At 39.1% G+C, this 25,750-nt stretch overlaps 1 protein-coding gene across 2 annotated transcripts in view; it reads left to right on the top strand.

Annotated features, from left to right (window-relative positions):
• The window catches only part of ATRNL1 (attractin like 1), a 683,154-nt gene extending 659,399 nt beyond the window's left edge, over positions 1 to 23,755 (top strand). Inside the window, exon 28 of one of the 2 annotated variants that reach the window (XM_060286203.1) lies at positions 14,432 to 23,755. In XM_060286203.1, coding sequence (XP_060142186.1) covers positions 14,432 to 14,556 — 125 coding nt within the window. In that variant the 3' untranslated portion in view covers positions 14,557 to 23,755. The remainder of the gene's footprint in view (positions 1 to 14,431) is intronic. The other variant, XM_060286202.1, reaches the window with a different exon arrangement.
• Positions 23,756 to 25,750: the final 1,995 nt, after the last annotated feature.

The raw sequence follows: 25,750 nt of genomic DNA, 5'->3' as shown, positions 1-25,750 counted from the left end.
TAAGACTAATTTGAAAACCCTTTACAAAATGCAGGCCAGAGCCTCACGCTTAGAAGATCCTGCTCTAATCAACCATTGATCATAAGAGATTTCCTTTATTGACCTGAAAGCAAGTTTTTTCATCTTTCTGCTAGCTGAGGCACTTACTGAAAGTAAGTGGATAACATCTAAAGTGAATATGCCAGATAAAGAGGGCAAAGTCTTCCACCCCTCCCCACAAGTGACATTCTGACTGTGTCCAGTGGGCCTACTGTAATCACATGTGCTCGTAAGAATTTCTGTCTCCATCCATCATCTCTTGACCCACTTCATTGCTACCTATGAGGAGCCTCTGGTCAGCAAGATGTCCCTTCTACAGATACACTTGGAGACTCACTTAGGAAACTGTAGTCCAGGCTTGTGAAACAATGTGTGAGAATTCTCTTTGTATATGGAAGTAACTTGGAGTGAACACAGAGCAATGTTTATCCCCCTGGATATAACATCAGAAGGTTCCAGGTGACTCTGAAGTCTGCTCCCTCTATGATTTACTTGCCTGTAGGGTTTGAAAGGTTTCCACTAGTGCTGACTCTTTGTGACACTTCTCAATTTACAGTAGCTCAGAGGCCACATTCATTCCTCCCAAAGGCAAAGTGGGGCAAACTGATACTTTTTTCACTCAGAAGGGTCAGCATTTATGGGATGTACTCAGTCAGATTCTCAAAATTGCATCAGAGAATGAAGGTTTCTTTTACACTATCCGCTTTGAGATTAAAGGAGTTCATTTAACCAAACTACTTCCCCAAAATCCCTGTTTTGAATTATTGGAGAGAATGTGTATTATCTGGGGTCCTGGATCACTTAGCAAACATCAGAGGAATGGTTTGAAGTCCATTTTGAGAAATATACTGTCCAACTATACTGCCTTTTCCTTCAGCAAAAGAGATTTATCAAGGATCAATTTGGCTACAGACACATCTGTTTTTGTTAAAATGCCTTTGGCCATTAAGTTATCCATAATAACTTTTGGTAAGGTCTAAGAAATTTACAATAATATTAATGGAAAAATCATGATTCTGTATAGCATTTTCTCATCCATTTTATCTAAATGGCCAGAGGTGAGGATTTGCATAATTTTATCTTTTTTTTTCCTCCCATTTTTGTAATGATCTGAGTTTTTATATAGAAGGCATAAATTTGCTTTACCATTGGAGTTTGTTAAAATTGTATTTTGACTTTGCAGAGATAGTTGTATGTTTTCAACTTCTTTTAATGTTGAAATTTCTTTTAAAATATTGACTCATGAACTTAGAGGAGCAGAAACATCACCCTGGACTCTAATAAAATTCATTTTTTTGGTTGGTAGCTTGTTTTTTAATATTCAGTGGAGTTATCTGTGTAGAGGATATAAGCCCTGTAACTGTCTCCTATACTCTCCTGTAAATGCTGTGGGAAGCAATGATTCACATCACCACCCAACACTGTTTAACCTTGATTTAAAATTGTAATCTAGTTTCTTTAAAAAAATATATCATTTGTGTTTTTGTGTTGGCTCTAACTTTGAACAATCTCCAGGGAGATCTCAGAACATGAAAGGTGAACTGATTTTTCCTTTTGAGAAGTGGTCCATCCAGGAACGAGGGGAGCTTATGGTCGAACTACCAAAGTTGATTTAAAATACTAAAAGTCTGCAAAGACACTCAGGGAGAGTTAAATTGCTAATGCTTTGATGCCAAGCAAGTGTGGCAGCTTTTTCAGCTTTTCCTCGATATTGTACACACAGCCACACATATTAAAACCTGTTTAGGGACAGTGTTGACCAAAATACCAAGCCTGGGGCTTCCCTGGTGGCGCAGTGGTTGAGAGTGCGCCTGCCGATGCAGGGGACACAGGTTCGTGCCCCGGTCCGGGAAGATCCCACATGCCGCGGAGCGGCTGGGCCCGTGAGCCATGGCCGCTGAGCCTGTGCGTCCGGAGCCTGTGCTCCACAACGGGAGAGGCTGCAACAGTGAGAGGCCTGCATACCGCAAAAAAAAAAAAAAATACCAAGCCTGATGCTCACGAGTATAGCTCTCACACTCAGGACATGAGCACACCCAGTTCTCAGGAAGGGGCTGGACACTTTTGCAGCACAGTGGCATCATGCAGGTAACTCTCCCCTGGCTCACCTTCTTGGACAGTATATTAACGATAGCCACACTGGTGCTGTGGTGTCCCTCGCCTGCCCTGCCCGATTCCCACCCTCCTCTCAGTAACTTCTCTGCAACTAAGTACAAGGATTAGGGAAACAAGGAGGAGGCCAGCCTATATTTCCAAATACCTTTAAGGTAAAGTAACACTGAGACTTGTGATCTAATTCTAATCAGAATTCACCTCCTTAGAAGCACACAGCATCATGATGCATCATTTAATTCTCATTCAAGTAATGTTTACTGACCACCCATCATAGACTAACCATTGGGATATAAAGAGGAATGAAAACATAATCCCCACTTTCAAGCTGCTCCCAATCGTGAGGGGTAGGCAGAGTTATAAAGACAGAATTGTAATATAATCTGAAAAATTAGAAAACTAAACTTAAAAAAATGTCTGTTAGGTTGTTCTCAGATTGCTAGATGTAAGATCAAGTCCCAGGCTGGTCTTTGACGCTGCCCAGTCTCTTCACTTTTCCAATTTGAGACTTAGAGCCAGTTTCTTTACCCGTGTTATTGGCATCATAAAGACCACACCTAACAAACAGTAAGTACAACCCACACCTCCTATTACCAGTGTGGTTCTCACTGGGGTAGAGTATGTCCATTCCTTCCCAGCTAGCAAAAGCAGATGCAGATCTCTAACAAGGAAATTCTTGAACCCAGCCAGTCCCCTGACTTCACAATGATGCTTGTGGCAGCCACGTGAGAGCATGTGTGAGAGACGAGGCCAGCAATGATACTGGGTCCTCCATGCTGGCCTGCTGAAGAAAGGCAGCTGCAGTCATAAATTCGTCAAGCCAGAAGTGACCTTAGCAGCCACCTACTCCAACTTCCTTCCAAGAGAAATCTCTCAAGGAACGTTCTGAATTTCAAATCAAGAAAAGTTTGGAAGCCACAAACTCAGCTGGCTTACAGTTGTCATGGAATTCGGGGGCTATTTGTTGCAAACAGAAGCAGGATCCACAGGTCATAGCCAACCACCGCCTAGTCTTACAGAGTCTGTGGACTGTCTCAGTCCTGGCTTTCTTCTACCTCTCTGGGTGTTCAGATCGTCTCATGGGCTCTGCTCCTCCATTACCAGTCCTCTTCTTGGTCGTTCTCTCTGTCTTACTCTTTCTACCAGACCTTACCCACTCCAGTGGCAGAGACTGCTGGCTCTGCACCCAAGGCTTCCACTGCCCTCCCCTGGTGGAGACTTGTTTCTGGGAAGTAGTACCCACTAACGGCATTGAAACAGAGTGTCTTGAGCTTTTCTGGTCCACGGTGGTTTAGAAGGGGTTGAACCTTTTTTACCCTCTCATCTCCCACCTGCCCCCTAGACATCAATGCTCAAGGCAGCCCTGGAAACCCCAGATTGAAGATGGCAGAAGCATCATCAGTCTGGGTCCCCGAGTAACTGCATAAAGCAGGTGCTGTGCTTCTTTCCTCTTCGCCCACACACGTCCTGACGCCAATCAGGACTCCCACCTCAGACTTTATACAGTGAGAAATGAACCTCTCTTTTGCTAAGCCACTGAGATTGCAGGGTTTAACTGTTGTAACAACTAGCATTACCCATCCGTACAATTACAGTCTTCAGACTCAATTCATGCAGATCACCACAAATCTACCTCCCTGGGCTAGACTTATTCCCGGGCTTCACACCTGCATATCCAACTAGACATCTCCACTATGACGCCCCACAGGTCATCAAACTCAGGATGTCCAGAACTAAGCAAATGAGCCACCACCGTTCCCACGCCCTGACTGTTCCCGTTCCTCCTTCATAGGGTAGTAAATAGCGTTTGTATGCGTCCAGCCACCCAAGGCGTACCAAGCTGTACGTGCGAGTGGTACTAGGCTTCTCCCTATTTTTAATCTCCCGTATTAATCTTTCCTAAGTATCTATCCTGTTCATCCCTTTTCTCTCTCCTTATTGTCGCTTTCTTATCTGGTTTTAAGAAGCATAGCCTCACCCACCACTCCAGTCTGTCAGTGCTACCGGTAGAGGTGTCTCTTTGAAATAAAAATCTGATTGTGCCTCTTCACTCCTAAAAATCATGTGACCCCATTCTGCTTACCTCTCTTTCTTCCCTCTCATCATTCTCCCATTTGCACCTGTGTTCCACCCATAGCAACTGTCCTGACGTTTCCCAAATAAATATCCTTTCTGTCCATGCTGTTGAAGTTTTAGTTCCCTCTACCCAGAACATACCACACCCCTCATGCCAGTGTTCTTTATCTGACAACTTCCGTCTCCTCTTTCAAACCTCAGCTCAGAGATCATCTCTCCCCTGGGAATCTTTGATCTCCACACCCACCTTGCAGATCTCACCTTTATCTTTCTTTCCCTCTTGCCTTGTGCCAACTTCATAGAATTTGTCTCTGTGTGATTGTCAGCAAATCTAGGAGCTCTTGCACCGTTGTCGTCACTTGATGCTATGTGGTAATGACTCTGACGACAGTCAGCCTCAACCACGCTGCCTGCAGTACGCCCTCAATGCGTGTTCATGGATTTAACCTGCATTGTCATCTACTCCTATCTGCATAAACGGATAAAATAATGCATATAAAGTGCGGAGGGCAATGCCTGGCATATCATATCAATGTTAACAGAATAGTTATTGTTTATATTATTATTGTTGTTTTTATAACATCAACATTAATTAATGCCTTTGACCATAACTAATTTTACATCCCTACCAGTTTTTGCTTTTCTTTTTATTTTGGTTCACAATCGCATGTTAGTCATTTGCACCAAATCAACAGTTTCCTTCTAACGGCTATAAAGTGAGCAGAGTGCAAGTCAAAGGATCTGGAGTCCTGGGTTCAGGTCCCCCATAACCACCAGCTGTGCAAGCCTGAACTAGTCATTTAATCACTCCGTGCCTCGTTCTGGCCATCTGTGAAGCAAGGACAAAAATAGCTTCCTGACCCACTTCAACAGAACCTAGATAATTAACATAAAAGCATTTTTAAAGTCTAAAAAATGGATGAACGTTAATTATTAGTGGTATCTGTAATAGTACAAGTAATATTAATACAGTGTTTTCTCTGTTGAATAGTGTCATTCATCTGTTTTGCCATTATCACTTTCAATTACGTTTACATTCCTTAATGAGCAGGCAACACGCACAAGTCATCCGTACGTTCGTGAGCAAGTTCTCAATTTTATTATCCAAAACATCAGAATAATTCTGGCTTGAGTTCTAAACACAGTTCTCACCTCACAGACGGTGTTGCTCTAAACTGACACTGTCTGTGAGTCTTCGAATCCATCGTTCTATCAAATTTTGTCCTTTATTAGGCATTCCACATGATAGTCATACTGAGTTTTGAATGCATTATTGAACGAATGAGTGATCCTAAAGGATAGAGGCAAAATCTTGAGTGCCCAGTGTTTTATCAATTTCCAGTTTGACTTCAAACTTCCCACTTGTTGTTAATGATGATGATGATTGACATTTTTGAGCTTTTATGTGCCAGGCACTTCTCTAAGCCCTTCACATTCAATCCTCACAATAACTTGGTCAAAAGAATATATGAGCTTGACCCACTATAATGTAATAAGCACCATGAGGTACAGAATCTTTTATGTCTTGTCTGTCTTATTCACTGCTTAACCCTTAGGGACCAGAGCAGTACCTGGCATATAGTAGGCACTCGAGAAGTAATAATTGAATGAAGTGATTTGCTGTTTAAACAGTTTTTTGACCCTTAGGACTTTGGAGTTTTCTGAATATTTGTAATTTGATTTCTTATTATTAGTGGTAGTAACTTATTCTGTTATTGAAACTATTAACTCACTTTATATAATATTCTATAGTTTGTAAATACTTTCACATATAATCCCGTTTAATCTCAAACAAACAATGACATGGTACTACTAGAAATGCTAAAATACAATGTCTCTACCTAATGAAAATTAAAATATTGCTATTTTTACAAAACTGCTATAGTTCAATTTCTTCAATGAACAGTAAGCTCTTCAATTAAATTAAGGATAATTAGGTTTTAAAATAAGGGATTATCATATATCATATTTTTTTAATTGAAGGAAGGAAATACTAGGAAATATTTTCCCAGTTGCCTTGGAGACAGGAAATTCTCGATTGGAAATTTACTTTAAAACATGGAGAAGTAGCTGCAGAGCTGGTTCTTATAAATGTTTGTGGCTCTCAAAAAAGAATCACAAAATATTTTCAATGAATCAATAAAATTTCCTAGTATATAATTAAAATCAGAACTGATATGATCTAAAAGAAGCTTTACTTGTGAAGCACCATGAGGATTTGCAGTAAACCATGACTTGAGACAGTAATGGCCATGATTTGTTCAGCTCATTCTAAATACAGGGAACAGTTCACATAAAATTCAGGGAGTGCTCAGCACTGTGGTGCTAGAGTAGGATTACATTTTGTAGAACCTTTACTGTGTGTCTTTAAATTAAACTTTAAAATGTTATGATGTGTTGGGAATCCCCTGGCAGTCCAGTGGTTAGGACTCTGAGCTTTCACTGCCGAGGGCCCGCCAGGGTTCAATCCCTTGTCGGGGAACTAAGATCCCGCAAGCCGCGCAGCACAGGAAAGAAAAAAAAAAAGGATGTGTTAAAGGCCAAACAAAATTTTATAACCAGAATACAATTATCATTTGTATTTAAACATTGACACCTGTAGTTGTCACTGGTTTCTAGTAGGTGAAGGGAAACATTTCTTTAAACTCTCAGACAAATACGGTCCATTTGTCATTCCGGTCCATTTGTCATTCCGGTGTCTTCAGCACTTGAAGTATTTCAATTTTTGTTCAACAATATAACCTTTGGAGTTTTGCCTAATAATGACTTCAGTTGTGCTGGTCTTCCAACAGATAAATTAAAGTGGAAATGCATATTTTCTAATTATTCATCCAGCCCTAGTTGCATATTGGCAAGGGTGGCCACACTGAATGTGAAATTAAGTCTGCACAACAGCTAGAGTCTATGCAACATCAAAGTTTCCCAAAGTCACTTTCTTAATTGTGTGAAGGATAGCCAGGGCTCTGATCAGTAGTATGTAGCTATATACAATCAGAGGGAAAACATTTAAACATCCCAGCATGGTATTTCCATTTAAATCTGATTACAGTGAAGTAAAACTGTAGCCATTAAAGGTCTAGAAGAACTACAAATATAAGCCATAAAAGAAGACAGATAGTAAATGAGGTAGTAAAAGCATTTCAGCAGGGCAAACAGTTAACAGCGCTCGTTCAAGCCTTCCTGAAGCAGGTTGTGCAATTCACTACAGACCCTGAACCGTTCCCTGAGCTCCACTTACACCCGCAATTAACCTTTCACACCTAATGAAGCTGTTTTCTTGGGAAATTAAAATATACAGTGGTGCCTGCTCTTACACAGACCTGGGAGGAGAGCATTTCAAAATGAATGACTTATCTGAGGCTTTGTTCAAATGTAAAATGGAAGTGCTATGTTTGTATATAAAATGAGGCAATTTCATTTGATATGCAGTATTTTATTACCGTACTTATTAATTGTTCTGCATAATTGTAAAAAAACACACATCAGTAATTTTATGATTAGCTTGTTACTGCTGGCGTCTACTAATACCATGTCTTCCATTAGGAAAAGCTAGAGTTTTACTAAAGATAACTAAATTCCTGATGTTTCTCCTTGGTGGTTTTGCAAATTTAGTGGTTTTAGAAAGATATGATTTAAATATTTAGCTTTACTCATTTCCATCGCTTCCTCTTTAGGGCATGCCTGCACATGTTTATTGAGAAACTAAGTTCTTAAATTTAGGAGGAAAATATTGTTTTTATCCAAGGTCCTGGGTAAAGGCCTGATTTGGGTGCATCTCCTACTTTTACTAAATACCTCTGGTAGCTCTTAGCATCCAAACCAGTAACAACTAAACAGTGCCCATGTGCGGAAAGAAATCTGCATGGTCCCAAAGAAGTCTGCTTCCTTCCCAGCTTGTCCTGCCCTGGGTGAACCAGAGCAGCCACTGGTGATGTTCCCCATGATCCAGCACCAGTTCAAAACGCCAAGAGGCCATGGAAGTGGAATAGGAAACAGGAGATGGCGCTTCTTTCTTATGAGGTTTATAATTCATATTTAAGTCGTCTAAATGTCATAGTGTCTGGTATTTAAGAACTAAAAGTGCAAAAAAGGTAAAGCTTATAATAAATATTTAAACCCCAGCATTTTTATTGAATCTACTGGCATATTTTGATGTAAATTTTGCTAGCCTGCAGCATCTGTGCATCATCTTGACATGGTAAATGAAATTCCTTTAGAACACCAGTCTAAAATAATGAATTGTTCCTCCAGTTAATTGTATTGCTTTGATAACAAGGAACTGTGCTAGGCCTAGAGAACACAATAAGTGGATTTCACCAGATGATTTGTGTGACTTTTTGAAAAATGATCTTCTGGACTGACCCTATTTTCATGGAACTCTAATGGCACGGGGGTGTGCCCCTGTGCAGCCTCCTACCAGGAGGAAGCACTTTCTCCTAGGGCACGGGGAGTGTGGGGTCTTCGGCAGAAAACCTCTCACCGGGAAAAAGTTCCTCGGGAAATCTCAACCAGGAGGGAGCGTTTGCGTCAAAGGGCGATATGGAGAACTTACTTCTAAGTTGCTTTTATTTTATTGATACATATTTTTTTTTAATCCAGAGAAGATCTCAAGCTACCTTTATTTCTTCATTGTCATTGTGAAAATGAACCAAGACCAACCCAATTACGAGCAAAGCTTATTTATTCAGAACTTGCCATATAGCAAGGGAGTCATCCAGCATCGCTTGCTTGCACTGTGGCAGAGTGCGAATGTGTGGGAACATTTTATAATGGAAAAAAGAGAAAGCTTCAAGTATATGCTTATTGGAGGCTGTCGGCACCAGAAAGCTGGCAAGCTGGCGTCAGGCTAACTGGAAGCGGGGCCTTCTATGTGGTTGGTGAGGGGTTCATATTTCCCTTTCTCTTGTTGGTCCTAAGTTGGAAGCAGGGACAAACATTAGGGAAGCTGTCAGTTATTAATGAAGTCCTGGCTGTTTGGGGCCCATTGTTATGGGGTAGTTGACTCCCTGGGTTGTTACTAGAGATGGCAGTCTGACTCCTACAAGCCTGACATAGCAGGCTGGCTTTTTGTGCTGGTTACTATAGATAAGAGACTGGTTTCCTGTGCAGGTTGCTACAGCCTGTGGGCCAGAGTTCTGTTTCTATATATGGTCAGGCCATTGTGTTTGTATCCTCGGTCTCTCACCAGCATATAACTGTTACATTTTGGGGGAGAAGGGGAGCAATATTGTCTTTCTTTAAAGAGCTACTGACTTGACTTTTCTTTTTCTCAATTAAGAAAATTAGATTCCTTAGCTGAAAGGTAATGATAGAAATTAATTTCTCTCTCTCTTTTTTCATGAGTCTTCCACACACTAGACAATTTAAGAAGATAGGGTTCTTGTCTCTCCTGTTTACTCTTGTGTCCAGGGCCTCTAATAGGTTGAAGGAGGACCTAGCAATTTCTGGGTTGTTGTTGCTGTGTTTTAAGGTTCTCCATATATTAAAATACGAAGAAATTCAAGCATCGTAATAAAAACTTACACTTAACAATTTGACACAAGGCGTGCACACACACACACACACACACACACACACAGAGTTATTATGATTATTGCGCTGTTTGTAATTAAATTACAGGATTTAAAATGCAGAAGAACTCATGGTGTGCCACCAGCTGTGTGGTCCAGTGAAGGACTCAAGCTTAAATTTGAATGAAATGAAAGCATCATTTGGCCCATTAAGACGATAAGACCTGGGCAAGTGGCGCTCTGAGCGACCTCTGTGAGTACACATGGTGGACACTCAAATATCACTGCCTGGAGGAAAGCTGGGTTTCCCGCATACATATTGCCATTTATACAGAATCTGAAAATTGAGTTAATTGTTCAGTTTTCATAGGAAAGGACAGAAAGCTGTCAAATTAAAAATAAGCATGATTTGTAATTTTAGTTTTAAATTAAGGACTGAAATATGGTTTATGATTGATTATTTTCAACTGAATGTGTTTCTAAGCTTACACATCATTAGTAAACCCAGACTTCACATTCACATACCCTGAAATACAAAGATACAGTGACAGTTTAGGATTAGCATAGAATTTCCTGTTTGGGCCACTTAAACTGTTTACTTCTCTCTTGGCTCTGTATCTTCTGTATGGAAAACAATGTTTGCAGCTACATGTAAGTGGGAAAGTGTTGTTTCTCAGGGCTCCTTTGGACGAGGTCATGCCGCAGTTTAATGAATAACATGAGTTCATATTTGGATGCTGTGATCACTGGAATTAGCGTAAGTGATCTCTGTTCACATTAAAAGAGACGTATATTATTTGTCATATTTGGCTGTCTCTGGATAAGATGGTACCAAAGATGAAATAACAAAAGGTTGTAAGTTTTGCCAGAAGTGTGCCAAGAGATCTGTGGAAACTTAAGGTCTGTCTGTGCTGAACTTTCACTTAGCACAACCACGGTCTCTGATTTTTTGTAAATAATGTGCTTCGGCTCCCTCCCTTACAGAAATAACAAACTAATTATTTCTCACAGCATAATAAGTGGTTAAAACATCTATTTTGGACACTTCAGAAGTTCATATGTGCTCTTCAAAGGTCAAGAAAGTAAATTTTACTTAAATTTGAACCTTTGAACTTATGTTATCCCTAAGAAACTCAGGATAATTATTAATATCCTGAAAGAGTAGGTTACTTAACATCAACCCTTAAAAACTAAATATGTGAGATTATCAGCCTAGCCGGTGATGACTGTAACTTTTTAATCCCTTCCCTCTCTAGCACCATTAATTTCTCCTTCTCCATAAATACCTTCTCTTCTGTTTTCAAATGTACCTGAAACTCCTTTTATCTTTAAAAAATGTATATGTACTCAGATAATCATATGCATTCACGTACATCTCATCTGACCCTGCTGCTTCCTCTACGTACCAGCTTACTTACCTCTTTCCATCGACAAACATCTTGCACATGAGACTATGTCTGTTGGCCACACTCCCTCTCACTCCATTCCCTGCTTAACTGTCAGGCTTCCATCCTCAGTTAAGTATGGAAATGACTCAAGATCACCAGAATCTTCCTTGAGGAAATCCAAAGGCCTCTTTAGCAAGCCTCACATGCTGACCCCTTAGGTACTTTTTTGCAGACGCCTTGACTTCTCTCCTCCCTTGACTTCCACAGCACTGCGCTAGGCTAGTTGAACTTCCTCTTACAGTGTCCATTTCCCCGCACTGGCATTTCCTTCTGTTCATGAATCTCTGGAGGTCTGTTCTTGCCAGGTCATATTTGAGACTTACCTAGAATAAATTGACCCACAGGAATGAAATAATTCAATGACACCTTGTATAGGATGAGATCCAAAAGTGAGGCCTTCCTCTAAGAGCAGCACATGGAGAAGATGTCTATGAGAGCTCAGGGACTGGTTCAGCTCAATTCACAGTCAAGTCTCCAAGACTTTAGGGAAGGGAAGCTGGTGACCTCTTCTCAAAGCAAGCAGTCTGGTCTCGTGGTTTAGTATGGGGATTTGGCACATTTTATTTTACTCAAAAACCAAAACTAGATAAAATGATTCCTGTGTAGCTGTGATAAACCAGGGTATCTGGTTGAGCCATTGCTTGTATCAACTTAGGAAAGGCTTTACTATTCCTGAACATCTTACCAAATGTTCCTGTCAATCAATGGACAAAACAACGTAGCAAAACAATATTCTTTCAATTACTTATGATAACTAGAGATCCACTTTTGTGTAGATATTCTACTGATAATACTAATGGTCTTTTTCTTATATTTAAGACATCAGCTAAATTTCTACAAGTCATCTTTCTTCTATGTGCATCCACAACTCTATCCCTGGGGTACTTTCTTACTTCTTAAAAGCAATTTAAGAGAATGAAAAAACAGACTACAGACTGGGAGAAAATATTTTCCAAACATATACAGTGTCTCCTACATATGAACCTTCAAGTTGCGAACTGTCAAAGATTTGAACGTGCGTTCACATGTCCAGTCACGTAATTAGTTTACATGTCTGGCGTACATTGTCATGTGCTTGCATCCTCTACAAGTGGTTGTGCTTTTGTGTACTTTACTGTACAGTACTGTATAGAGTACATAGTACATTATCTTTATTTCAAGCCCAGGATGTCAGGAAGCAAACATAAAAGCAGCAGCGTTGTGGCTGTACTACTATACTTTTCAAGGTACTGTACTGTAAGATTGAAAATGTTTTCTTTATTTTTTGTGTTTGTTTTTTTGTGTATTATTTGTGTGAAAAGTATTTTAAGTCTATTACAGTACAGTACTTATATAGCCGATTGTGTTAGTTGGGTACCTAGGCTAACTTTGCTGGACTTACAAACACTCTCTCAGAATGAAACTCATTCGTATGTAGGGAGCTTACAGTATCTGAAATGAAAAAGGACTGGTATCCAAAATGTAAAAGAAATCTCTTAAAAGACAACAATAAGAAAACAAACAAGAAAATTAAAAATGGGCAAAAGATCTGAACGGATACCTCACCTAAGAAGATTTACATATGACAGATAAGCATGTGAAAAGATGCTCAACATCATATGTTATTAGGGAATTAAAAATTAAAACAACCATGAGGGCTTCCCTGGTGGCACAGTGGTTGAGAGACCACCTGCCTGTGCAGGAGACACGGGTTCGTGCCCTGGTCTGGGAAGATCCCACATGCCGCGGAGCGGCTGGACCCATGAGCCATGGCCGCTGAGTCTGCGTGTCCGGAGCCTGTGCTCCGCAATGGGAGAGGCCCGCGTACCGCAAAAAAAAAAAAAGAAACCATGAGATACAGCTACATGGCTAAAATCCAGAACCTGACAACACCAAATGCTGACAAAGATGTGGTGCAACAGGAACTCTCATTCATTGCTGGTGGGAATACAAAATAGCACAGCCACTTTGGAAGACAGTTTGACACTTTCTTACAAAGCTAAGACATCAAGTTACATGTGATCCAACAGTTGTGCTCCTAGGTATTTGGGAATTGAAAACTTATGTCCACACAAAAACTTGCACATGGGTGTTTATGGCAGCTTTATTCATAATTGCCAGAAATTGGAAGCAATCAAGATGTCCTTCAATAGGGGAACGGATAGACAAACTGTAGTACATTGATACAATGGAATATTATTTAGCAATAAAAAGGAATGAGCCACTGAGCCAAAAAAAAGATATGGTGGAACTTAAAGGCATATTGCTAAGTGAAATAAGACAATCTGAAAAGGCTACATACTGTATGATTCCAACCATATTACATTCTGGAAAAGGCAAAACTATAGAGATATTAAAAAATGATCAGTGATAACCAGAGGCTCAGGAGAAGGGGAGGGATAAATTGGTAAAGCACAGGGGATTTTTAGGGCAGTGAAACTATTCTGTACTTTCATGGTGAGTATATGACAATATGCTTTTGTTGAAACCTATAGAACTTTGTGTACAGCATGAAGTGTGAACCCCAATGTAAACTATGGACCTTGCTTAATAATCATGTATCAATATTGGTTCAATTTTTCTGTAAAACTAAAACTGCTCTAATTTTTTTAAAAAAACCTTAATATACTGACTTTTGTTACACACACACACACACGCACACACACACACAATACTGAAAATTCTTTATACTTTTAGAACAAACGTGTGTTCAGACATAGAAAGGTGTGGAGTCATATCCACAACTGGTTCAATTTTTCTGTAAACCTAAAACTGCTCTAATTTTTTTAAAAAAACTTTAATATACTGACTTTTGTTACACACACACACACACGCACACACACACACAATACTGAAAATTCTTTATACTTTTAGAACAAACGTGTGTTCAGACATAGAAAGGTGTGGAGTCATATCCACAACTGATTGTGATGTTTTGTCACACACTGATTTGATTGTCCAATGTCACTCAGTTAATTTTGTTAGATCCTTGCTCTTCTTCATGTGTACAGTTCGTATGTCCAAGGTAAGAAATTTTTTTTTAAAACATATATGTGTATAACTGAATCACTTTGCTGTACAGCAATAATTAACATTGTAAATCAACTATACTTCAATTAAAAAAATATTTTAAGTAAAGGGTAAACTACTTCCAATAAGCAGCTAAATGTTTGATTGCTGAATGTAAAACAATGCTAGGCCACCACTGTTGCCATCCCAGAAATATGTAACCAAACATTTAAGTGGGTTTTTTTCCTGTTTTTCCAGGCCTTGCAATTGCCAGTGCCCTAATAGATATTTCACAACAGAAGCCTTCAGATAGTAAAGACAAGACTTCAGGAGTCCGAAATCGAAAACACCACCTCTCAACACGTCAAGGAACGTGTGTCTGAGAAACAGAAACTGCTCCTGGAGGTTCTGTAATGTTTGACTTTGTAAATGGCTTCCATTAAGGCTGGTCTGTGGCCTCGATTTTTATGGAGGCAAATCTCTGTATGGTCCCAAGGCCCAGATACAGTTCCCTGCAAATGGTCAATGACCCGAGTGGCCAAAGAATGTTAATGAGTTTTATCAAAGTAACAGTATTGATGGTCACAGGTGATAAAGTTAGTTTTTAAGGCTATCTTAGGCTTATCACAGATAACATTACTCTGGAAAAACATGTATATTGTTTCTTAATGCAGATGAAAAATATGTAATTCGTATAAACCAAACTGTTTATATCCCAAGACTTTAAAGAAAGACATTTTATAATGCCTGAATGATGAGAATTGTACAGTTTTTGCCTCATAAGCAAACTTAAGTCACTTGTATACAAACAGGAAATGAACCAATTGCAACGGCTTTAAATGCTGTTTTATCTCATGTAAACGTAAAAGCAGGATTTTGATTTAGTATTATGTAAGCAGTGTCTTTAAGTATTTCACAGGACCATATCATGTCCGAACTCAGTTTTCAAATGTGACTATTTTCCACCCAACTGGAATGCAGACTAAAACGAGTCCATTTGGATGGATGGTGTATGCAACTTCACAGGAGATTGATTAGAATTCTGAGTGAACAGGACATTGCTGTCGTCCATGCCAACTGCCTAACTCATTATCAGGGCTGATAGAGCATGGAAAAGCCTGTCCAGCAATCAATTTTTGCCCTCCTTCCCAAACCAGCCTCCAATATCACAAAGCTAAAGAGAGCTGAAATAGTTATTTTACAGTGTGCAAGCTTCTGCTCTAATATGGTAATTTTTTAATTGCCTAGGAATCACTGGATCAGACCTAAATGTTCCATCTGCATTTTTATAAGAACAGATCATGTTCTTTTGGCCTTCCTCTCCTAGCGGCTAGATTTTATCTACTTTTTACAAACGTTATGAAAAGTATTTTAGAGACAGCACCTCCTCCAAGTCATCATATGACCCAGGTTCCTTCCTGCCAACTATTTCACTTAGAATCCAAGGAGAGAAGAGCATTTGCTGGCAAGCATCTACAGTATTCCTGTTTCTAACACAAGCGCATCGGTGTCATGAGAGAGTCTCCAGTTTAAGAAATAAAATAAGTTCATTGTTGCCCACATTTAGCATATGGTTAATGATTCAAAAATCTGAATTACGGCAGAAAGGAAAAATGATAGAAGACAGCTTTCACATTGGAACATAGAATCATTTGTGTCCTAATTTTGACAACGGTTCACTAGAACTCGGTAGATTAACAGATCTTGTTTGGAACTGCAGTTTCTTAACTTCAAGGGAACTACAGAATGTGTGTAGAGAGCAGTGACAGAGACATCCAAAACTGCTTTATACAATGTAGTTTTGTTCAATATGAAAGTCATTTAACTATAATTGATGTTTAGTACTATCTATGTACTTACCACGTTCTTTGGATTTCTGGAAGGTAATGACACTTTACTGTTTACAGCTAATGCATAGTTACTTGCATGCTATGGTTGTGCAGTAGCAGAATATGACCCTGTTGTGATATTAAATGTTTATTTCACAATGCCATTTAAACATAGCCAACTTAATTTGATGGGAACGAATGTAATATATAACAGGAATGATCATACAATATGTAGTTGCATCATATATAAGATTGCTAGGTTGCATCTAACCATGACTATGTCATTGTTTTGATAATTAGGCATTTATGAATTATAGTATATATTCCTTATGTTGGCATGATAATTTTGCTATTTTCCATGCGTTAAAAATAAGACTGATTCTTAGATCAATTTAATCTATAGCCTATGGGGTTTTTGGGGGGCTAGGGAGTAGAGCTGGTTGTTTTTACCCCCCCTATGATATTTTCTCTCTCTCTCAAAAAGAAAAGAAAATTGAGCGAAGTTAGTAAATGTCTCCTGAAAACAAGCAATTTTATTAGCTTTTCGGGGGGGCGCTTTAAATGTTGATTTTTTTTCTCCTGGAAAAATAAATTGACAAAACTGGTGAATACAAAAATATAATCATTTAAAAATTAAATGATTGCCCAATTTGTTTAATACTCTGTAACAATTGTCGTGAGAGAAAGCATATATAACAAAAATACGGAAACATACAGAGTTGTACGTAAAATCTATTTCAGCTATGCTTTTAGAGAGGCTAAGCAAATAGAATGACTGTGAAAGAATTGTCAAGCCTCATTCACCTCGAATCCCATCAGATTCTTAAAATTCAGAAATTTGAATTTCAGACAGTTATGGGACATAACGCAATGTTAAGTTAAAGTCATACTAAACCTTTCTTGGCCAAATATTGCTAACTCTGTGACTAATTATGCAATATCTTCTCGACTTTTCAAAGCTTTTTACTGGCAATAAAACTCTTCACCCTCAGGTGAAGTGGATTGAAAAGACCTTAGGGATAATCACTTTGAATCTGTGTCATGTTCTTTTTCTCCCCACACCCCAAACACTTCTAACTTGGAAGCTTCTTTTTTTTTTTTTTTAATCAAACCACAAGTATATGCAGATACTCTTCAAGAAGTTAGGCATTAAATGACTGATTCTCTTGAAAACTCATCTTAATAGAATTATGTACATTTCAGTTTAGAATGACTTTGAAAAATTCTTTAGATTTTAGGGTTTCTTATTCTTCCAAATATGAAAAATTTTGGTTAAGTAGAATGGAGTTTTAAAAATTAACCTGGGGACACTATTTGGACAGTTAGAGAATTCTCATTGAAAAAGATGCACATGCTTACAGATCAATTTAATACATTTTAAGAGGATTGGGATTTTCATAATTGCTTTTAAATGAAAATTTATTTAGTGATACACACAGAAGGAAAATGTATGCCATATACTACTGTGTTATGTTCAATAGGAAAACTTCAAGTAGAATATATTTCAACCTGTAATCGCTACTTGCAGTGCTTCTCAATATCTCATTTTCTGAGTTCCAGTAAGACAGCAGTGACTACCTGGCTTTGTGTTGCTGCAGGGTCATTTAGAGTGCAGACTGGCGGCTGGACCTGAGAACAGATGTTGCAACCAGCTTTGAGCTGTGTGGTGCTGGCACGTTTTAACCTTTTGAAGCCTCAGACTTTCCATCTGTGAGGGAAGGTACTGGTGCCCACCTTGCAGAGTTGTTGTGAGCCTAGAAGATAATAGACATAAAGCTTCCACGACAGGCCCTCAGTGCAGCGTAGCTGGTATTAACAATCATGGGGCCACCAGGCTGCTCTTTTCCTACCTGTTGTTTTATGAATTCATCTATTAATTTTTCATTCATCTTTTCACCATAGGTAAAAGCCAAGTAGGTGTTTGCAAATGAAGATTTCATGAAAACTTAAGTTCCTAAATTTCTAGGATATAGAGATTTCTGAAAAACCACTTGGATATTTTGGTCAATAGCAGCTCTAACTCTTTCAAAATATATACAGTATTAGTAAAACATTTTTTAAATCGCTGCTTGGTGACATTTAGACAGAAACATCAATTGTCACTTTCTCGTCAAAATTTGGCAAGAAGGATCGATCCTTACATTTAGTTGTCATACATGATACATCTTTTTTTTCATTGAACATAAAACTATGATTTGAAAAGTGTTTCGTGTAAAAAGTTGTAAAAAATTAAAACTGATCAAATGAACTAATGCTACCCACATAGACAAAAAAAATACCAGCTTCCAAAGACCATTTGCTATTTTGCTAAGGTGAGTTTGGAACTTACTTGATCATAAGACTGCCTGGGTCAGTGCAGATTCCTACCTCTGCCTCTGGAGATTAAGATACGGAAGGACTTGATGAACCCTGAAGATTCATATGCTTAATAAGCGCCTCGGTGATTCTTACGATTAGGCAAATTAAGGAGACATTGCACTTGGCCAAAGAGCTGCCTTTATTTACAGTTAGAAGAATTTCTTTAAATAACGAAATTATCGAAGTCAAAATGCTTTAAATAATTTTCCAAGGAATACAAGCCATCTGGTTGGTGTTACAGCAGTGTTTTCATTACAGTGTACATTTAACATTTTAGTTTTATCAAATTTTTTAAATGAATGAGAACCATCTCAGTATATATGTATGTAGGTGTGCATGCCAGTGTTACAACAGATTGTGTGAAAGTTCAAACCTGCTTTAAAAAGCCAACATTTTATGATATAGTATGCTGTTGATCAGGAGTTTAATTACTGAAATAAAAACATTGGATCTTCCAACCCCCATTGCCAAATGCAGTTTTGTTATATATATTTTTTACCCTCTCAAGATCATCCAGGAAAAAGCATTCAACTGCGGGAAAAGCCCATCTGCCGTCTAAGACTTGGTTATAAAATTTGGTCATTGAATTCCACGTTCAAAATCCATTTTTCTCTCTTCATCTGATTTTTCTTAGCCTTTTCTACATGTTCTCTTTGAATTACATGCTGAACACTGACTGTTCCTGAGAATGGAAGCAAAACTCACAAGAGCCTAAGTGACCAGGATTCCAGCCAGAACTGAGGGTCTCTGCCCTGACCATGTGTTTACATAAGTCGTTCTTACTTACAATGAAAGTCCTCTTTCTGAGACTGGTGCAGCCATGGCACAGCTGAGGAGTTTTCTAAGAAAAGTCTGCTTGTTCTTTGGCAAGCTTTGGGTTTAGTCCCCACATTGCCCTCTGGGTCCTGGCCTATGTCCGTGCTACTGCTCTTCTGGGCCTCAGTCCAGTGTTCCCAAGGCAGAGCAGCCAGGATGATCCAAACACCTCTCTTCTCTCCAACCCCACAGGAGGACCGAGCACCTCCTGTGCTCAGGGCCTGACCTGAGGCCTAACCCTGAGGGGGGTCCTGCCTGTGCTCTGAGGGATAAAATAGCAGACCCCTCTGGGCAGCCCTACACCACACCTCCCAGAGGTCAGGCCAGGGAAGAGGACCACTCTGCCCTGAGAAACTTGCCCAGCCTGGCTAGCATGCCCCAGAAGCGTTAGAAGAGGGAGAAGAGTTTTGGGGAGGAGCCCAGATGAAGATGTGTCTGAAGCAGGAAGAGCTCAGAGTCGAATCCTGGAGCGCCTTTTCCTTACAACAGAAAGCAGCAGCTTCTCCGGACATCCGAGCCTGGCACAGGTTCCTCTTCGACTTCTTGATGGTGGATCAGTGGTTATCAAGGGATTTGAAGATTTCAACTCAAAATTTATTTTTCTTGGCCCTGACGAGGTTTCCTTAGAGAAGTCACCTGTGAGTGGCCGAAGTGAGGGGCCGGCATTCTCTCAGGTCTAACCCACGGCCCTTTCTGATAAACGTGCAACTCCCTCTCCAATTTCCAGCAGACTCCCCTGCTTGTTTAGCATTAGGGGGCCTGGCACAGCCACAACAGCCAATACACTCTGTTGAGCTTTGCTCTCTCCAGCCATTCAAGTGAAAACAGCAGGTATTATTTTGCTTTGTAAATATGAGACCACATGGTATTTTGCACGAGCTTCTGGAAACTGCACCTCCCTCCCCCATTCTGACCTGTCTGCCTTCCAGGGCTCCCACCGTTTGTTGAGGAGATAATTCTGCCCTGTTCAAGGACTGGTTGTGGAGCAGCCCTAAGTGAACAAGAAACCGAACCCCTCAAAGATCCCTGCAGAAACACTGTATTCTCCTCACCATCAAAAGCTTCGACCACTTTTATTTTGGGCAGAAGTGAAATTTTCACTCAGGCAAGATAGCTGTTTAAGCACAAGCCTCTTTACACCAGCTGTGTGCGTGGTCAGGTAGGAGCTGTACTCTAGAAAATCCACCTAAGAGAATGGCGTTAGTGAGCAAATTCTTCTAACAGTTCTTTGTGCCTCTGTCGCACCTGTTGCTGAAAGATATCTTAAATGGTGTGCTTTTCAGTTATGTATAAGTTATCTTGGAATAGGTCCTGTGTGGGACACGCTTGAGTTTTAATGTGAACTCAAATGCCAACTTTTTTTAATGCCTTGGACCAGTTGTCTAAACTATTTCTAAGTAACCTGGGATAAAAATGCTCACCTACCTTACTTAGGTGTTGTGATGGGCTTATGTTGTTGAAATAGGAAGTAGATTAGAGTTAAATGTTTTATCCTTACACCATGAAAAGATTTAAGGTTAAATTCAGGGAATCACCAAGCAACGATTCTTCTCTTGATGATTTTTGGTAACACTAAAGGGCATATATGTGCCAAAGTTCCCAAATAATAAAATTGCAATAGAAACCACTGATATATGTTACCTGGTAATTCAGAGTTGTGCTTTTCAGGATTTTTACAGTGTCTATTACATTCTGCAAATATTACCTTCCTCAACTTTAAATGGTAATTTTACAGCAAATACCACCAGATTGTTTTAGATTTTCTTTCCCATCATCACACATCTTTCCTGACCCTTCATTGATTAGTCAGCTTATTTCCCCCAGCAGCAGACTAGTGCTCTCAAACCACTATCAATGCTTTAAACATAAATAACATAAAATAGGTCTTGCACATCTTTGTTCCCTTGTGACAACGCACGTTGGCAGCAGTAATCTTTTCCTTTAGATCTAGCTTGTTTGAAATACGATGGTACTTAAAAGGAAGGCCGGCTGGAAGGACACCAATAAAAATACCAGCTCAGCTTAAAACAATTTGATTTCAACCCAAAATGAATTACCTTGCGACACAAATAGATAATGGCAAACGGGATATTCTACTTATCAGGACTATTCCCTGCTGAGAGTTAGAACTCCAGGTTCATTTGAAGCTCATGTCCTGGGAGTATAAAAAAATATGGTCTCCTGAACATTTATGTGCAGATGAACTAGTTGGAAGAGGAAACAAAGACTGAATATACAACATCCACTCCTTGCTGATTTCTGAAGTGACAGCTCCAGTTTGACCTTCCAATGCAGAAATTCAAGATGTTGGCTGTTAAAGGAAACAACTTTTCTGTAAGGGAAAAATACCAAATAGCATCATTTTGTTTCTCAGGAAGCAGTTGTCCATGATGAGCTTTACAAACTAGAAGTTTGTAAGGATATGTAACGATGTTTTGTTTGTGTTTTTATACATAATATGCAGTGTTTTAGTGACAAGAATTTCCTTTTCTAAACCATACTTAGAAGATGGTTATGTGGTAGACTTTTCAGTAGTAATTCTTACGTTGACAGCACATATGAACCTCATGGGTTTTGCACATTAGTGAATTGAGAATTACTTTGTCCTAAAGTCGAATGGCCAAAAAAGAATATACCTTCATGGGAATCCCTTGAGGAAAAAATTAACAATTTTTCTACTGTTCCAGTATGTCATAAGATTCTTATATCCTTTCACACTTCATAAATGCAATTAATGATCTCTCTCTCTCTCTCTGGTGCAAATTACTTTGTGTACATATTCTTGATGTAGTCTTGATAATTGCCCTTGCAGTGTAATCTCTAAGAGATTATTTAGAATATTTGCAAAGGTTATGGCAATGTCAAATATATCATCTTGGTGAAATAGAAAACAAAGAATAATAATTAGTCATTTCTACAAAGTTTGGAATTTACTATGACTGTTGGTATAAAGTTTAATTCCACTTATAAAACAAGTCACTTCGTGTCACTAAAATTAAAGCAAATTTCCAGAATCGTGTCTTAACCACGTTAATATCAATTCGAAATGGAAGCATTGTTTGGCTGTCTTGTGCTTTATGTTATATGAACCAGTCTGTAAACTATACATGAACCAAAAATATCCAAGGAAGCAGAGGGGGTTGAATCAATTCCATCAATTTTTTCAAAGACTGTTGACTCATGATCTAGTGGTTAAAATGGAGACCCGGGAAAAGCAGAATAAAACCAAGATTCTATCCTCAGCTGAATGACAAGTCTCACACACCATGCTTCCTTCCTTCCAGGGTGCTTATGAGGAAAAGAGAGTTTTCAGAACCTCAGATCCAGTCCCATATGACTGTTGTTATCAGAAGGCTGTCCGGATGGCACTGTGTGTAAGCCTTTGGTAATATTATTTACATTGTCATAACACCTACAACAATTTGATTTCCTAATGCTTTTCCCATGGGTTAGTATTCAGCGTTTCTAGGTTTTGAAGGTAGAGGGATGCATCATATCTCACTGGCCTACAGAAGCTCTTGTAACTATTATATTGATACATAAAGGAATAAATGACAGGTGCAGCATCATAATTTGAATTTCCATTTGTAAGCTGGATTTGGTGAAGTTTGACCCTGGTGCTTTCTGTTCCACTGTTAAGTGACAAAGTTACTCATCTGTACATAAGCATCTGAAATTTTAGCAGGTAATTACGTAAATGAAGTATTTTACACAAAGCATTAAAATTTGTATCAGAAAGAACAGCTCACATTATTTCTCAGTCACTATTGGCATATGTAAAACACTTTTAAAGCTCTCAACAAGATAATAAAGTAAAACACTTTTCTCTCTTCCTTCTTAGTCGTTATCTAGATATTTTTCTTTTAGATAAACAATCGGCATTGTGTTTACTGAAGCTCACATTGATATTCCCCAATAGTGTTTGCAACTTGAATTTTATTCCAGCAGCTACAAGAAATGAGTCCACAGTGCAGAGCAGGAGGTCCCTGTGGAACCTGAGATTATTTGTTCTCTCACTGTTCTAAAGGTAATTAAGGAGCATTGCATGTTTCTCAATTAATGATTTCTCATTCAACAGGGGATCTTTGATGCTAATTTGTTTTAATCAGGGCAGAGGCTGCTCAAAAACTCTAAACAATTCAGTGAAGAGGAACTAGGAATTTTTAATCAAGTAGAAGAGATTTAAGTGCTATGAGGGATGCATCCATCATGCGCTTTCAATTCCTGTTCATTTAACTTTGTTTTTTTGAGTTTTATAAATCAATGTGAGAATTATTAAATAGAGTCTATTGTATTACATAATATGGTTTTCCTCATGTATTTGTGTGTATATTTCATGGACTTCTCCCATTTAAAGCCTGTTTATTTACAAGCATTTCTCTCTCTGCATAGGATGTATTTATACATACATCTCATACCCTTATTTATTATATACACTTGTAAATGTAGAACATGTTTATGTAAAAGTATATTCACATATATGTTACCAATGAACTACAGAAGTTGAGTCATAAATGAGCATTAGGTTTAAAAAATTCTTTTCACCCCTTGGACAATGTCCTGAATGACTATTCAGAGTCTGAGCTGCTGAGTCACATTGCATTATGTACATGGAAACACTCATAATCTATGTAAAAGTTGCACCTTGAAGAGGAATTACAGTATGATTAGACCATAGTTTTTGTAAAAAATGACTTCATCAGGCGACTATGGCTTATGAACGTAAATAATCAAAGTAATGAAATTAAAATACTGCCTTTCTTTCCTAACCATCAGGTTTTGATCATCTCATTTTGATGTCCTCAAATCAAGACCACTTTGCAGGAATGTCAATCATGTGAAATGAGGTGGGTTTTTTTTTTTTCCTTCCTCTAACTGAATATAGAAAAATCTCAAGAAATGCTTGAGAGGCCTAACTAGTTAAATACTTACTGGTTCACTATATTGAAATAAGTGAGAAAGAAAAAAATATATATTTTAGCCAGTGGTTCTCAAACTTTTAGAGTACATCAGGATCACCTGGAGGGCTTATTAAAATAGATTTCTGGGGCCCAATCCTAGAGTTTCTCATTCAGAAGTTCTGGGATGCCGCTCGAGATGTTTTATTTCTAACAAGTTCTTGGGTGGTGCTGAGGCAGGAGCTGATGACCCCACTTTGAGAACTGCTGTTGTAAACAAATCAATCAGAAGGAGGCAGCCATGGTTTGAGTGCAGCACTGAACAATGAGTCCGTGTCCCTCATACATTCCAGTGTGTTTTCAGAGATTCTCTACCAGGAAGCAGTGGGCCTTGTGTGTCTCTGAGGTGAACTCTGGGTGAATTTCTGGACCAGTTGGGCAGGTGCTAAGTGGGGAATTTAGGCAGAGAGATGACATCAGTGCCTACATTTTAATTCATGGAGATCCCCTGAGGGCTTTGCTGGAATCACAAACATTTGCAAACAAACTTTTGAATGGAAATAACAATCTAGTACACCTGTGCTAATGGTCAGTGCCAGAAGCCAGGCTGACTTGTAAAGAGCTGGACCAGCCTGATGTTTTCCAGCCCTGCTGATAATAAGAATGATCTGGGGCTCTGTCGGGTATCTGTTTTAAATAAGGGCTCCAATTAATTCAACAGACAAGTTTGGGGAACTCTACTTAAGGGCCCAATTCTTTTTCCTTTCTCGAAGTGGTGCTAAAATTGCTGATATAGAGCTTCGGAGGGAAGCCCATTCATAAAGCCTCCGTCTGGGCAACTGCCCACCCACTGCACAGGCTGACCTCATTTGCTCAGCTTTCCTTGACATGTAGCATGATTATGTCGGTGGGTCATGAATTGGCCTAGTGTTTCCCTCAGCTGTATAATTATCCCACGTAATGTGATAAGTTCAATTGTGATTTGCTTTGGTTCCATCAGTGCTGTAGGGTTTTTCTGACTCCTGTATCATAAGGCAGTTTGGGGTTGGGGAGACTAGGTTCTTACGTATATGTATGAATGGTAATTTAATTGCATTTACATTTACCCTTAAAATCAATCAGTGGGTATGAAACAAGCTTCTTTTTTTTTTTTTAATATCTTTATTGGGGTATAATTGCTTTACAATGGTGTGTTAGTTTCTGCTTTATAACAAAGTGAATCAGTTATACATATACATATGTTCCCATATCTCTTCCCTCTTGCGTCTCCCTCCCTCCCACCCTCCCTATCCCACCCCTCCAGGCTGTCACAAAGCACCGAGCCAATATCCCTGTGCCATGCGGCTGCTTCCCACTAGCTATCTGCCTTACTACGTTTGTTAGTGTGTATATGTCCATGACTCTCTCTCGCCCCGTCAGAGCTCACCCCTCCCCCTCCCCATAACCTCAAGTCCGTTCTCTAGGAGGTCTGCGTCTTTATTCCTGCCTTACCCCTAGGTTCTTCATGACATTTTTTTTTCTTAAATTCCATATATATGTGTTAGCATACGGTATTTGTCTTTTTCTTTCTGACTTACTTCACTCTGTATGACAGACTCTAGGTCTATCCACCTCATTACAAATAGCTCAATTTCGTTTCTTTTTATGGCTGAGTAATATTCCATTGTATATATGTG

The sequence above is a fragment of the Globicephala melas genome, chromosome 16 (assembly GCF_963455315.2).
Source record: "Globicephala melas chromosome 16, mGloMel1.2, whole genome shotgun sequence".
NCBI classification, from domain to species: Eukaryota; Metazoa; Chordata; class Mammalia; order Artiodactyla; family Delphinidae; genus Globicephala; species Globicephala melas.
The sequence above is the reverse complement of the archived record's forward strand: the minus strand, read 5'-3'. Positions and strand labels throughout refer to the sequence as shown.